We start from the raw sequence: 14,311 nt of genomic DNA, 5'->3' as shown, positions 1-14,311 counted from the left end.
TGTTTACAGCTTTCCTGATGCCAGCTTCCATTAGCCACTTCTTACAACACTCAAGAGGGACAATGACCTTACTGTAATTCTAGCCTACAGGGGTACAGGTGCAAAAAGGGAAAATAATTGAAGGTTAACCTCATGCTTTCACTACAGCGTCAAGTTCCACTATTCTCTAAAGCCTTATGTTTTATTTATATTATATATCGTTGCTCTGCACCAGTGGTCTCAAACTCCAATCCTGGAGGGCCGCAATGGCTGCAGGTTTTCATTCTAACCCTTTTCTTAATTGGTGACCATTTTTTTCTGCAAATTAACTTGTTGTGGATTTATTTTAATTGAATTGCTTTTTTAAGATTTGTTCCCCTGAGTTTCTTCATCGTTCCTCTGAATTTCTTCATTTCTTTCCTTAAATGGCACCCAAACAGAAATGAAATGAAATGTGAAGTGAGGGAGCCAACAGAAGACCAACTATGTCAGGGCCTCAAACTCCAACCAATTTCGCTCCAACCAGTCGTTTATTTAGGTGCTGAGTCTCCTCATTCATTAAACCTGTTCTTTAATGCCATGGCTTGTTGCTACTCTCATTGTGCAATAGCAGATATTTCTGAAATTATTCATTTTCTATTTTCTAAGAGCACTGGTGAAATGTTTTGTGGACCTGAGCAGATCGACATTCCTGAGACTTTCATCTTTCTTTATTTTCAGATATTGTGTGACGGTCATAGTTTGCTGGTCTTGTTTTGGCTTAGTTTGTATCTCATTATTGTTTGGCAGCTAATTAAGGAAAAAGAAACAATTAAGGGGTCTGAGTTTTCAAGAGCAAGTCAATTAATTAATTAATTAATTATATTACTATATATATAAATGTATACATGAAAACCTACATACCCAGACCAATATCTCTCTATTATAAAAAAAAATCCTGGAAAGGAAAAGCAGGGCTATGTGACGTGATCTTCTCGGAAGTTCTCGGAAGACACTTAAAAGACCCGCGAGATGCAAACAATATCAAATAACACTCAGTGGTGTAAAGGCACATAGCACACACAGATCCTGTGCTCTCAGCACATATAAAGCGTATGAGGACAATGCATTCTAGATGAAACGTCAGCGAAAGAAGAAGAAAGAGCAACGAGGAGAAAAGAGACCCAAAAGCGTTGGAGGGAAAAAAAGGCAGATAAGAGATTATGAAAGAAGTAGAATTCGAAAGGCTCAAACAAACGATGGAGCGATACACATGCAGAGAAAGGTAAAGAATAAGAAAGCAGTAAAATTCGAAAGTATTGTAGCGTCCCAACCAGGTTGAAGCCTTTTTTGTTTTAAGTGACTGTTAGGTCCGATTGAGGGAGGGCAGAGTACAGCACGGAAGACTGATAATAACACGATGGCACCTCCTTAGCATGCGTTCAGCGGCCCACAAGATTTATACATTATAGCACAGCATTATACGCCCTGAGAAATGGAAATAAAGGACAAGTATTGTGTTTACAACGTCACGCGAGACAAGGAAGTGAGACATCATTTAAAACAGGTCCATCTGACCTAGCAGTTGTTGGATTGCTGTTGGAAGACACACATCATGTGCTCCCAGCTCTGAAAACAATGACAAGAGACAAGCAAAACACGCAGCTCGCCAGCAGCAAAAAGCCTACCGATGATCAGAATGCTTCTCCTTAGCCGTGCGCTCAGACAAACTAACCCTCGCCATTTCACAATGCGAGCGACAGAGATGCAAAGTGGCAAAATGACAGATGCTGTACAGGCTTTGAAATGATCGGGCAGCTCGCCAGCAGCAGAAAGACAGCAGATGAGCCGACGTCATCTCCTTAGCGTGCGTTCAGCCGCACCCCCTAAACAGTACGAGCAGCGTTATACGCCCTGCGAGAAAGAGATGAAACCACGCCCAGGGCCGGAAATAAAGTACCGTTTTTACAAAAGTTTCAAAATAAAAGTGAAAATAATGGATAAGTAAAAATTCCCATTAACTTCTTTCTCTTTTTTTTTTTAATTGTATATCCAGTAAACAAAACCTGGGGGTGAGCAAGCGAAGCGAGCAGGGGGCAGAGCCCCCTAGTATTATATAAAAGGAGAGACATGCTGATACAGAACTGCACAGCAGTGTGGCTAGAGAGGAAAACGATAAGAGTGTCGCTGTCCTCAGCCAACCATAGCAACTGAACAAGTTGCAAACAGGCAGCAAATACTCGTTTCCTTTTTACATTTGGGTTATTAAAATGAATGCAAAAGGAGTTAATTAGCAGCAAAAACAGGTCACTAATTAAGAAAAGGTTCAGAATGAAAACCTGCAGCCACTGCGGCCCTCCTGGACAGAAGTTTGGGACCACTGCTGTACACCCTCTTTTCAAAAGTAAATTCCACCCCCCACCACCACTCTGTATTTTTCAGTAATTTGAGTTTGGTCTTCTTCCTTAATAAAGTGATCAACAAAGGGGAAATTTTTAGATACTGTTTTTAGAATTGTTATTTTAAGTTCAAATAATGAAAATAATAATAAGTGTGTAATAATGCTAAGTCACTTATTTTTAAAGCAACTAATGATGAAAAGATATTGATATACCAGAACTAGACACACTGAGTCGATGAGAGTACATCAGTCAATGAGACGCTTTTTCTTGATTTTCACCTACAACTTTGAATATTCTTGGCACAGCTGTTGAAAGAGCTGAAATCTCATGTCGTCTTTGGGAACTGATCGAGATCTCTGCGATTTCTTTACCTGCCCAAGTTGGCGAAATTTACCCCCATTTGGGAACCCCCAGCTCTCCACACACAGAGTCTTGTTTCTTTTTTCCACTAACTGAAGTATGTTTGCATCTCAATCCTGTTTTAAATATTTGGTCCTTATAGGAGGGAAGGCTCCTTCTTTGTGTTGGCGGCATGACAGAAGACGCTCAGGCATTGACACCAGTGATAACAGTGAAAATATGAACTGACCAAGTGAAAATTAAATTTTACAAATTTATTTAAAAAGAATAACTGAAATACCACATTGACACAAGTATTCCGATCATTCTCTCAGTTGTCGCAGACGGCTGGAGTAGGGTTGCCAGATTAGAAAATGAGAAATACGGGACACTCTTAAAATCTCTCTCTGTATTACTATATACTGTATATAAATTTATACATGCCCCCTACACACCCAGACCAATATATTATATAAAGTAGAGACATGCTGTTTTATCTTGGTAGAGTAATATATATATTGCTCTACTTTCCCCTATTGTATTATTAACATGTAGCCTTAGAATACCTAATCTCACTGATTTACCACTGTTTATAAGGTATTATTGTATACTGTATATAACTTAACCCCACCTTCCCTTCTATATCTATAACCTCAGGCAATTAGATGTAGTAAAAAGACAAGCAGGAGTTAAGTTACACATAAAATAATGTATTACTGATAATATTCATAAATAATAACAAAATGCAAAGTACATTTGAATATTGGCAACCATACAACCTGATAAAATGGTGATGTGTAATTCAGGTGGCACACAGACTTGTAGTCACTTAATGTCTCTAGTTAAGGCATCATTGGTGCTCAGCTTTTAGTCACATGTTTGTTCAAAATGGCTGAAGTTGTGCTCTTCATTGTGTTATCTTCAGTTCATGGTGTGATGGTCTTCTTCAGTTGTTAGCTAGAGAAAGATACTTCTACATCATCACAGGTTAGCAAGAGAGATGCTTCTTCATCATATGTTGGTTAGAGAGAGAGAATGTGGTTGAGCAAGCAAATTTATAGGTTTTTTGTCCAAGCCCTACAGCCAATCCAGACAGCCATATCTCAGACCAATGGGAGAAATACTGTATTACATCTTAACACCTGCAACCCCCCAAGACCATTTGTTAAGATAACCTGGCTTTGTGTGGGGGATGAGAGAAAGACTTTAGCAAAGAAATTACAAAGAAAAGTGGTAAACCGGGGGGGATTGGGAAAACACGAATGCCTCTCACCAAAGTAACAGTAAATTACATTGCTTCGCCTAAATTACAAATAAAGACATACAAAACATTTATCAAGTTATATGCAAAATCTTACATCACAATACATGCTGATACAGAACTACACAGCAGTGCGACTGGAGAGCAATACGCTAAAAGTGTTTCTGTCCTCAGCCAACCATAGCAACTGAACAAGTTACAAACAGGCAGCAAACACTCGTTTCCTCATTACATTTGGGTTATTTTAAGTAAGCATCGTAAGAAGAATTACGAAATTTGAAAATGAACTAAACACGGGACATTTGGGTGTCCCTGAAATGTCAGTACAGGACAGGGGACAAAATTCTGAAATATGGGACATGTCCCATATATAAGGGACGTCTGGCAACCCTAGGCTGGGAGCAAGCGTGGGCAGAACCTTACCTCCCCCAGGGCACTGGGATGGCAGCCCCCATGGGTTGCAGCGGTGCCTCGGCTCCCGCAGGGCTTCATGGGAGATAGAGTTGTCTACAGCCCTGTTGGAATCCGGGGGCTCCACAGCTGTTCCTGAAGTAGGTCTTCAAGCACCTGGGAGCACTTTCGGGTAACATATAAAAGGAGCCAGCAGACAGTACTCGGCTGGACCAGAGTCAGGAGGAAGAAGACAAAGCCTGAGGAGGAAGTGGCAGCGGAAGGACTGGTGGCAAGAAGGGACTATGAGTTGCAGTGTTGGTGATTTGTGCACACTTTATTGTAGTGTTGTGTTTGAACCTGTGTCCTGCCTGTGTGTGCCCAGGTCTGGCTTCACACAGTATTTAGTTGAAGATCCGGGTTAAAGTCTGAAGTCATTTTGGGTTTGATGTGACAAGCTTCACACACCTGGATTTGGGGATTTTCTTCCATTCTTTTCTGCAGATCCCCCTCAGCTCTGTCAGGTTGGATGGAGACCATTGGTGGACCACTCATTTCAGTCTCTCCTGAGATGTTCAGTTGGGTTCAAGTCTGTGCTTGGCCTGGACCACTCAGGAACATTCCTAGAGTTGTCCCAAAGCCATACCTGTGCTCTCCTAGTTTTGTGCCTATAGTCATTGTCCTGTTAGAATGGAAATTTTTGCTGCAGACTGAAGTTTTATTTAAGGATATCTCTGCACTTTGCTTCATTCAGATTTCCCTCAAACCTGTCTAATCTCCCAGTTCCAGGTGCTGAAAACCAACCCCACAGCATGATTTTGTCACCATTATGCTTCACCACTGGAATTTCCTCCAGATGTGATACTTAGAATTGAGGCCAAACAGTTCAATCTTGTTTTCATTAGGCCAGTGAGTCCTCTTTCTCGTAGTTGGAGAGTCGTTTAGGTGCCTTTTTGTAAACTCCAAGTGGGCTTCTATCCACCGAAGAATGTTGGCTGTGTACGGAAGTGAAAACAGCACGACTCAATAAAAAATTAATGAAGGGGTAGAAAGGTTTTAAGCAGGAAGAACACGTGTAACCAAAGAAGCCAGATCTCGTTGACCATCAACATCACACACACATTGACGTGATAATTGCCTTCACCACAGAAGACCGATGGATTGCCTTGTCTACTGTTGCTGCACTTTTGGATATCAGCTATGAGTCTGCAACATGCCATAGTGCACGATGACTTGAGGTACCATAAAATTTGTGCAAGATGGGTACCCAAACAGCTTACTGATCTGCACAAGCTAACATCCTTTGGTGAATTTCAGCAGGTTTCACTCCGAAATCTCACTATGGTGTGTTGTTCAACAATGGTGCAATCCATGTTCATTAGACCTTGGCTTGAAACAGACTTGTGGCAGAGCACTGCACCATGCGTGTTTGAACCACACATAAGCCATTGCCAACATGTTGTATTGCATCAGCTTCTATCTGTCGCAGCTACTGCATAATTTTCAAATTGCCTTTATTTCGTCTCTTCCCACTATGTATGGTCAATGTGCCTGACCAAACCTTTCCATACACCTTAGTCCTGCACCTCCTCCCCAGTTACACCATTTTCCCTCAGCTTTGACCTTCCTTGCTTTCTCTTCCCCTGGACTTCCATTCCCATCAGTCTTTGGCCCACATATTCATAGTCTGTCCTCATCACATGTCCATACCACCTCCTGTACTTTCTTAGAGGGCTCCACTACTTTTGCTGTACCTCCAATTGTCTCATTTCTTATTCTGTCCTTTTTCGTAACTCCACGTGTCCATCTCCACATTCTCATCTCTGCCACTTCTAATTTTTTTCTCCTGCTGCGCTCCCTTTTCTGCCCACCTCTCGGCTAAATACATCATTGCTAGTCTTACCACTGTCCTAAAAACCTGACCATTAAGCCTTAGCTTGATTCTTCGATCACAAAATACTCCTGAAACCTTCTTCCAATTGTTCTGTGGGTTATCTCTGGATCTAACTTTGCATGTTGAGCAACTGCAGATCCCAGATATTTAAATGTCCACTCTTTTCCATAGCTACCCATGCAGGCTAACTTCTAAATCATCATTGAGTCTCAGGTATTCCGTCTTCTCCTTCCAATTTATCTTCAGCCCTCCATCTTCCAAAGCCTTCACCATTCTTCCAGTGTCCACTCTGTTTCCTTTTTTCTTGTGCTACACAACACAATGTCATCAGCAAAATTCCATACCAGGAAAACTGGTCTTTTATCTCATGAGTCAACAATGTATCCCTCTCTATAGAGGGAATATATATAATAGGACAGTCAGTCAGACGGTGGCACTGACCAGAAAACGGGAGACAGAGCTGGAGGTGGCAGAGTTAAAGATGCTAAGATTAGCATTGGATGTGAAATAGGATTAGAAATGAGGACATTAGAGGGTCAGCTCAGGTTGGACATTTGGGAGACAAAGTCAGAGAGGTGAGATTGTGTTGGTTTGGACATGTACAGAGGAGAGATGCTGGGTATATTGGCAGAAGGATGCTAAGGACAGAGCTGCCAGGCAAGAGAAAAAGAGGAAGGCCTAAGTGAAGGTTTATGAATGTGGTGCGAGAGGACATGCAGGTGAAGGGTGTGACAGAGCAAGATGACGAGGACAGGAAGATATGGAAGAAGATGATCTGCTGTGGCAACCCCTAATGGGAGCAGCCAAAAGAAGAAGAAGAAGATAGTCAGAGTGAACAGTCTCGCTGAGGTGGCTGAAGTGGTCTCCTGCAGTTCTACACTGTCTTCCCATTAATGTGTTTTGTGAATTGGTATCTTATTTGTGCAAGTAAAATTTTTAAATTAATTCTAAAATGAAGTCATCACATTTTAATATATAGATATAATTATTTTGTTTTTTTTCTTTGCTGCAGACTTCCTGACCCACAGCGGACTCATGTGATGTGGGGAATGACAAAGGTAATGATCACATCTCTATATCTGTCTTCTTGGTTTACAAGTATAAAGAAAGTTAAGAAAACCCTATGGTATTAAAAGTCATTTATGAGTTTAGGACAAATGATAATTTATCAGACAAAACAAAAGTAATGTCTATAGAAGTATTGCTAAGAAAAACCATTAATTGATTCATTACACATGAAACCGTGGCTCTAACTAAGTTCACACAAAAACTTTGGATACGCTATGTCGATGACTCACTCATCATATCAAAAATGACCTGTTGAATGAATTCCACTGACACATCAACTCTATATTCCCTGCAGTCCAGTTCACTAAGGAAAGGGAAATGAACCAAGGCATCAATTTCCTGGACATCTCCACTGAAATAGCGAGCAACACCACTCTGATTACAAGTGTTTGTCACAAGGAATGTTACATGGACAAAATGTTATACTTTTCTAGCAATCACCCCTCATCACAAAAATGGAGTTGTTCAGAAGATTCGACATTCATTGTAAGGCAAAGGAATTCAAAAAGAATGAAAGACGCTATCTTTTCCATCTGCTCACATCAAACGGCTACCCCAAAACATTTATAACACAATGCTTACACAGGAGACACCACGTACCTAGGCAAAGAATCGACTCCAACCTGAACTCCGATTCCACCAGGCGCACCCTTCCTTATCATCACAGTGCATCAGAAAGGACAGCGCAAATCCTCTCCAAATTGGGCATCAAAATAGCACATAAAACCAACAAACATTTTTCATACTGTCCTTTCTAATGCCAAAGGCCGGAAATCTGTGAGACACGTAACACAGTATACAGTGTATATAATGCAATTCATGCCCAGCCTGGCTGGGAATCCAAGCTGCCATTTGGGAGCTGGTCGGGACCACTGCCCGGATGGAACACAAAAGAGAGATCTGGAGATTGGAGATCCCATCCTGCATGGAGAAGTGGAGGCAGCCAAAAGAGAACTGGAGAACACCTATTAGTCCTCTCAGCCCCAAGAGAGCAGCACAAAACTAATCCCAGGTTATTGCCAAATACAGGAGCACCTGGCCTGGAACCATTGGTCAGCCAATGGGTCGCGACCCCGGAAGCAGTCAAGGGTCACACTTTAAAAGAAGCCTCCTGTCTTCAGCCTGGTGAAAATGGATTCCGGTGTGAAATGGAGAAAGTGGAGGAAAAGCCACCACTATCCTTGATGGGGGGTTGAGGTCGATTGGTGAGCAGAGGAGAAAGTAGGCCAGGGACAGAAAATGATGTATTGTAGAGGTACACTCTGAGGGGTTGAGTGATAATTTGGGATTAATAAAGTATCTATCTATCTATCTATCTATCTATCTATCTATCTATCTATCTATCTATCTATCTATCTATCTATCTATCTATCTATCTATCTATCTATCTATCTATCTATCTATCTATCTGTTTTATCTTTATATGACCTGTGCCCCGTACCTGCCTGTAACCCTTCTTTTTACATATATGACTTTATATATTGATTGATATTACAGTTTCTAATGTTAGAAAATTAAAAGTATTGCTAGTTAATATGAAGTATAAGTAAACCTAGTGAAACTAATCCTGGTTGAATTTCTTTGTAGGATTTTGCTGTTTGTGGCATGCGCGTTGGCTGTCTTTATACAGAAAACCAAGATGTGATTGGAGCTATGGAGCCATTAGCTGTCTTTCATGGGATTCCTGGTACCACTCAGCATCAGGCAGCCCAGCTACTTCATGACAGAGGTAAGCTAAATCCGACCACAATGTCACTTTAAAAGAAGTTTATTTAAAACATTCAAACCTCCTCCATCTGTCCATTGTCAGCTCCGTGCAACCAGTCTTGCGGGTCCATGGCCTAGCCTGGCAGCACTGGTACAGGGCAGGAACCAATGATGGAGAGGGTGTCAGTCTCATCTTCTAAGATGGGGGAAACTAAAAGTTCTCAGAATCGGTCCATACCGTGGGAGTAGGGCGTACTTCTTGAGTATTCCACTGGGCATCATATGCCAACCGTCTGATTAATCAGTCTGCCTAGTGGCATAGTGATGAGCTTGACTGAGTGCGTATATCTGATGTTTTTTCTAGAATCGCAAGAGGTTTGGATGATTTTTTGTTCTCTGTGCTATTGTGGGTGTTTTTAAACAGACTTTTTTTCAACACTGATAGACTTGTTCATAAAGAATTTCTTTCCTGACTGATAATCAGCAACATTAACACTGAACTGCTGTAGCATCTACAGGAAAGCATCAGGTAAATACAACCAGAGAAGCCACACAAACAAAACTGATAGCGTATCTGCTCGCAATGCATCGTCAGTCGAAGCCTTTTTGACCAAAAATTATGTGGTTGTTGCATCACACACCCTGTATCTGTTAGATCCCACTCCCTGTAACTTCTTTTTGTCCTTGATACAAATATTGAGACTGAAGGATTTTTACCATAAAATAAATTCAGAAAAAAAAAATATTAAAGGCAGGATGCTCCACACACGGTAACAAAAGAGGAGTTGTAGGAAATGTTAACAGGAATGGGGGAATCGCTGGGACAAGTGCAGTGCATTGCAGGGTGAGTGTTCTGAAGGTGACAAGGAGGAAATTGCTGTAAGTTGTATGATAAAGGGCATTTTCTTTACCATTACGGGTATTTTTGGGTCCTTCTTCATCTTCTTCACTGCTCCTTTGACTTTGTGTCGAGTGAGCGGTTGCTCATGGAGTCCCGAATGAGGCACATTACCTGCGTTGTGTGGGAGCGTCAGTTACAGCACTACAGCTATGTGGCACGATTGTAACTAAATATCACTGAGCCCATGCAGTGGGTACCATAGCCTCAGATTGCATTATAAATCTATTTAGCATCTTGATGGACTTCACTATTCTTTGGCACTCATAACATTTCCAGCTAAAGTATGTTGATATATGTGCCCCAGCCTTTGGTGTCTGATCCCTTTATATGAGTTACAATAGTTGCAACATAAATCAGATGCTATTCTAGATCTATTGCTATTAATAATTGTTTTTAACTAGAATTATTCCATAATTGTACACTATTTTTCATCCTCCCCAACTTCACTATCGGCTGTTATATTCCCTTTCAATTTACAATGTAACATCATTGGTGGTAAATTATGCATATCCTCATACCTTTGAGCCCCTCTTATAACATTTCTCAAGTATATTCCTATGCTGTCCATATATTTGCCTTGTCCAACCCAGTGGTTTGTAGATAAAATATTTTGCTTGGTGGCTTTGCAGATCCCTCCGAACAAACGTGTGGCTGGTACAGGAACTAAAGTCTTTGCCATTACTGGAACAGAAACTAAACAGTCTGATTGCCATTAGAGAGCTAATGGGATGCCCACATGGTGACTGTCCTTTCAGCAGAGGAACACTTCACTTGTCCTGCACTGGATACAGCAGTCAATCAAGGGAGCCCTTCGCATTCAATGGCTATCATCTCACTTCAGTGGCATTTCACAGTCTGTTTGTGTTAAAGTCCATAAAACTTTGTTTCTGCAGCAAATGTCTGCACAACCATGTCATGGCATCAGATTTACTTAGCTGAACTTAGAATCTTTCTTTGATTCCGCACTCCTTCCACTCTGGACAAGTGAGTCACTTCTTCACCAGCTATTATCAGATATGTGCAGCAGACCAAGAGTCATTAGTGCAGTACAGTCAAATTAAATCTTCGTTCGTAAAACACCACCTTTTCTTCATTGATAAAAGCTTCACCACTGAGTTGGAGAGGCCTTAACAACTACTAAATTGAGTGGCCAAACTAAAATGCTTTATCAATCATATATCTATAATACAATACAGCACTATCAATGACAATCCTAGACTCTCAGTTCTCAGTCTCATATCATAAATAACAGTTAGATATAAATTAATATGGCAAATTATTACATTTAAAACAGGCTAGTGAAAATGTTTCTTCAGTAGGATAATACACTAAACAAAATGAACACATTGCATCAGTTATACATCACAGATGTCACAAGATGTTACATATTTGAACTTAAGTGTTTTCATTTTTGTCTAAAACAAAAATCTTATAATATCTATACCTTATAACAAACTGTAGCTTACTGTGCATCCAGAAAGTATTCACAGCGCATCACTTTTTCCACATTTTGTTATGTTACAGCCTTATTCCAAAATGGATTACATTCATTTTTTTCCTCAGAATTCTACACACAACACCCCATAATGACAACATGAAAAAAGTTTACTTGAGATTTTTGCAAATTTATTTAATATAAAAAAACTGAGAAAGCACATGTACATAAGTATTCACAGCCTTTGCCATGAAGCTCCAAATTGAGCTCAGGTGCCTCCTGTTTCCCCTGATCATCCTTGAGATGTTTCTGCAGCTTCATTGGAGTCCACCTGTGGTAAATTCAGTTGATGTGACATGATTTGGAAAGGCACACACCTGTCTATAGAAGGTCCCACAGTTGACAGTTCATGTCAGAGCACAAACCAAGCATGAAGTCAAAGGAATTGTCTGTAGACCTCCGAGACAGGATTTTCTCTAGGCACAAATCAGGGGAAGGTTACTGAAAAATTTCTGCTGCTTTGAAGGTCCCAATGAGCACAGTGGCCTCCATCATCCGTAAGTGGAAGAAGTTCAAAACCACCAGGACTCTTCCTAGAGCTGGCCGGCCATCTAAGCTGAGCGATCGAGGGAGAAGGGCCTTAGTCAGGGAGGTGACCAAGAACCTGATGGTCACTCTGTCAGAGCTCCAGAGGTCCTCTGTGGAGAGAGGAGAACCTTCCAGAAGGACAACCATCTCTGCAGCAATCCACCAATCAGGCCTGTATGGTAGAGTGGCCAGACGGAAGCCACTCCTTAGTAAAAGGCACATGACAGCCCGCCTGGAGTTTGCCAAAAGGCACCTGAAGGTCTCTCAGACCATGAGAAACAAAATTCTCTGGTCTGATGTGACAAAGATTGAACTCTTTGGTGTGAATGCCAGGCGTCACGTTTGGAGGAAACCAGGCACCACTCATCACCAGGCCAATACCATCCCTACAGTGAAGCATGGTGGTGGCAGCATCATGCTGTGGGGATGGAACTGGGAGACTAGTCAGGATAAAGGGAAAGATGACTGCAGCAATGTACAGAGACATCCTGGAAGAAAACCTGCTCCAGAGCGCTCTTGACCTCAGACTGGGGCGACGGTTCATCTTTCAGCAGGACAACGACCCTAAGCACACAGCCAAGATATCAAAGGAGTGGCTTCAGGACAACTCTGTGAATGTCCTTGAGCGGCCCAGCCAGAGCAGAGCCAGACTTGAATCTGATTGAACATCTCTGGAGAGATCTTAAAATGGCTGTGCACCGACGCTTCCCATCCAACCTGATGGAGCTTGAGAGGTGCTGCAAAGAGGAATGGGAGAAACTGGCCAAGGATAGGTGTGCCAAGCTTGTGGCATCATATTCAAAAAGACTTGAGGCTGGAATTGCTGCCAAAGGTGCATCGACAAAGTATTGAGCAGAGGCTGTGAGTACTTATGTACATGTGCTTTCTCAGTTTTTTTATTTTTAATAAATTTGCAAAAACCTCAAGTAAACTTTTTTCACGTTGTTATTATGGGGTGTTGTGTGTAGAATTGTGAGGAAAAAAATGAATTTAATCCATTTTGGAATAAGGCTGTAACATAACAAAATGTGGAAAAAGTGATGGATGCGCTGTGAATACTTTCCGGATGCACTGTATCTTTTCAAAAGACAAGTCTCTTAAACGTTTTTAAGATATTACAACAGCACAGTTTATATATACTGTGACTGATAGGGGGCGCTATCGCTCCCTTGAAACCTCTGATCAAACGTCAGACACCAAGTAAAAGTCCAAATATTGACTTTATTTATACACAGCAGTGCACAAAGCACCCTCCTCTCCACAATACTCATTAAGTTAACCACAATACTCTACAATAAACTCTCCACCACTCCCAGACGCGTTGCCCTCCTACCTCCCAGCTCAGCTCGCCGTCTAGGAGCTGTCACAGTCTTTTTATAGTCCCTGACCCGGAAGTGTTCCAATCCCTTATCCTTATCCTTATCACTTCCGAGTCAGATAAGAAGTCCTTTTCTTCATTCCGGAAGTACGTCACTTCTGCTGTCGCTTTGCCTATGACGCACTTCCGGGTTATAGGGCACATATGACTCTCTAGGCCTCCCTGCAGCATCCTCTATTGGCCCCTGGGGTATTCAGCAGGTTTGTAGGAGAAAACTCATTAGTCCATGATTCCCTGCTGGTATCCGGCGCACCTCCATGCTCCAGGGAGAGCTCCATCTGGCGGCCTGGGGGTATTGGCCGTGATGACAAGCCGGCCATAGACCACCATACTAATAGTCCTAATGTATAAGTGACTTAACAATCCATTTAGCTATGTACATTATCACTGAGCACTAACCTTAATACATTGATGTAACAATAAATCTTCATAAAATTAATCACTAACAGATACAAATGAATACATGTATTCAATTCTAATACATTTCATTATTACTGAAGTGATAATAATAATAATCATTTGACATACTTCAAAATATGTAAACCGTCTATACTGTATTTTATATGAAGACTAAAAAAAGACATTAGTCTAGTTTAATGTATTATTATACAGGATGTTATATCCTTACACTTGCACAACTAATCAGCATGCAAGGAAATAATTCTAATAATTGCTGTTCATTAATCTATGATTGATAAGCAAACATTATCCACCCTTTGGTCAGATTATATCTAATTTCTGTTAATTGCTGTTACACTATTTCTTGCAGCTTGTGTAGGAATAAGCGCTATTTTTCATCCATTGGTCACAGGGTTTGCTGAATCTGGAGAAAAAGAACATCTATAGTTACATATTCTTTATGCTTATAATACTTTTATTGAAATTCAGAATTTTTAAAATGCTCAACTTTTTTAACTGACCACGCAACAGGCTGTCCTTCTGTCTTGCAAGGTCATAGGTCAATAGGTCAGTTTTATTTAACACTACATC

At 41.1% G+C, this 14,311-nt stretch overlaps 1 protein-coding gene across 1 annotated transcript in view; it reads left to right on the top strand.

Moving 5' to 3' along the window:
- LOC120523160 (1-aminocyclopropane-1-carboxylate synthase-like protein 1) overlaps nt 1–14,311 on the top strand; it is a 101,097-nt gene that overhangs the window by 62,439 nt on the left and 24,347 nt on the right. Inside the window, exons 12-13 of the mRNA XM_039744185.1 lie at nt 7,257–7,302; nt 8,900–9,041. Coding sequence (XP_039600119.1) covers nt 7,257–7,302; nt 8,900–9,041 — 188 coding nt within the window. The remainder of the gene's footprint in view (nt 1–7,256; nt 7,303–8,899; nt 9,042–14,311) is intronic.

Source organism: Polypterus senegalus, chromosome 1 (assembly GCF_016835505.1).
Source record: "Polypterus senegalus isolate Bchr_013 chromosome 1, ASM1683550v1, whole genome shotgun sequence".
In the NCBI taxonomy this organism is placed as follows: domain Eukaryota; kingdom Metazoa; phylum Chordata; class Cladistia; order Polypteriformes; family Polypteridae; genus Polypterus; species Polypterus senegalus.
Note: the sequence above shows the minus strand (reverse complement) of the source record. Positions and strands in the feature narration are given on the sequence as shown.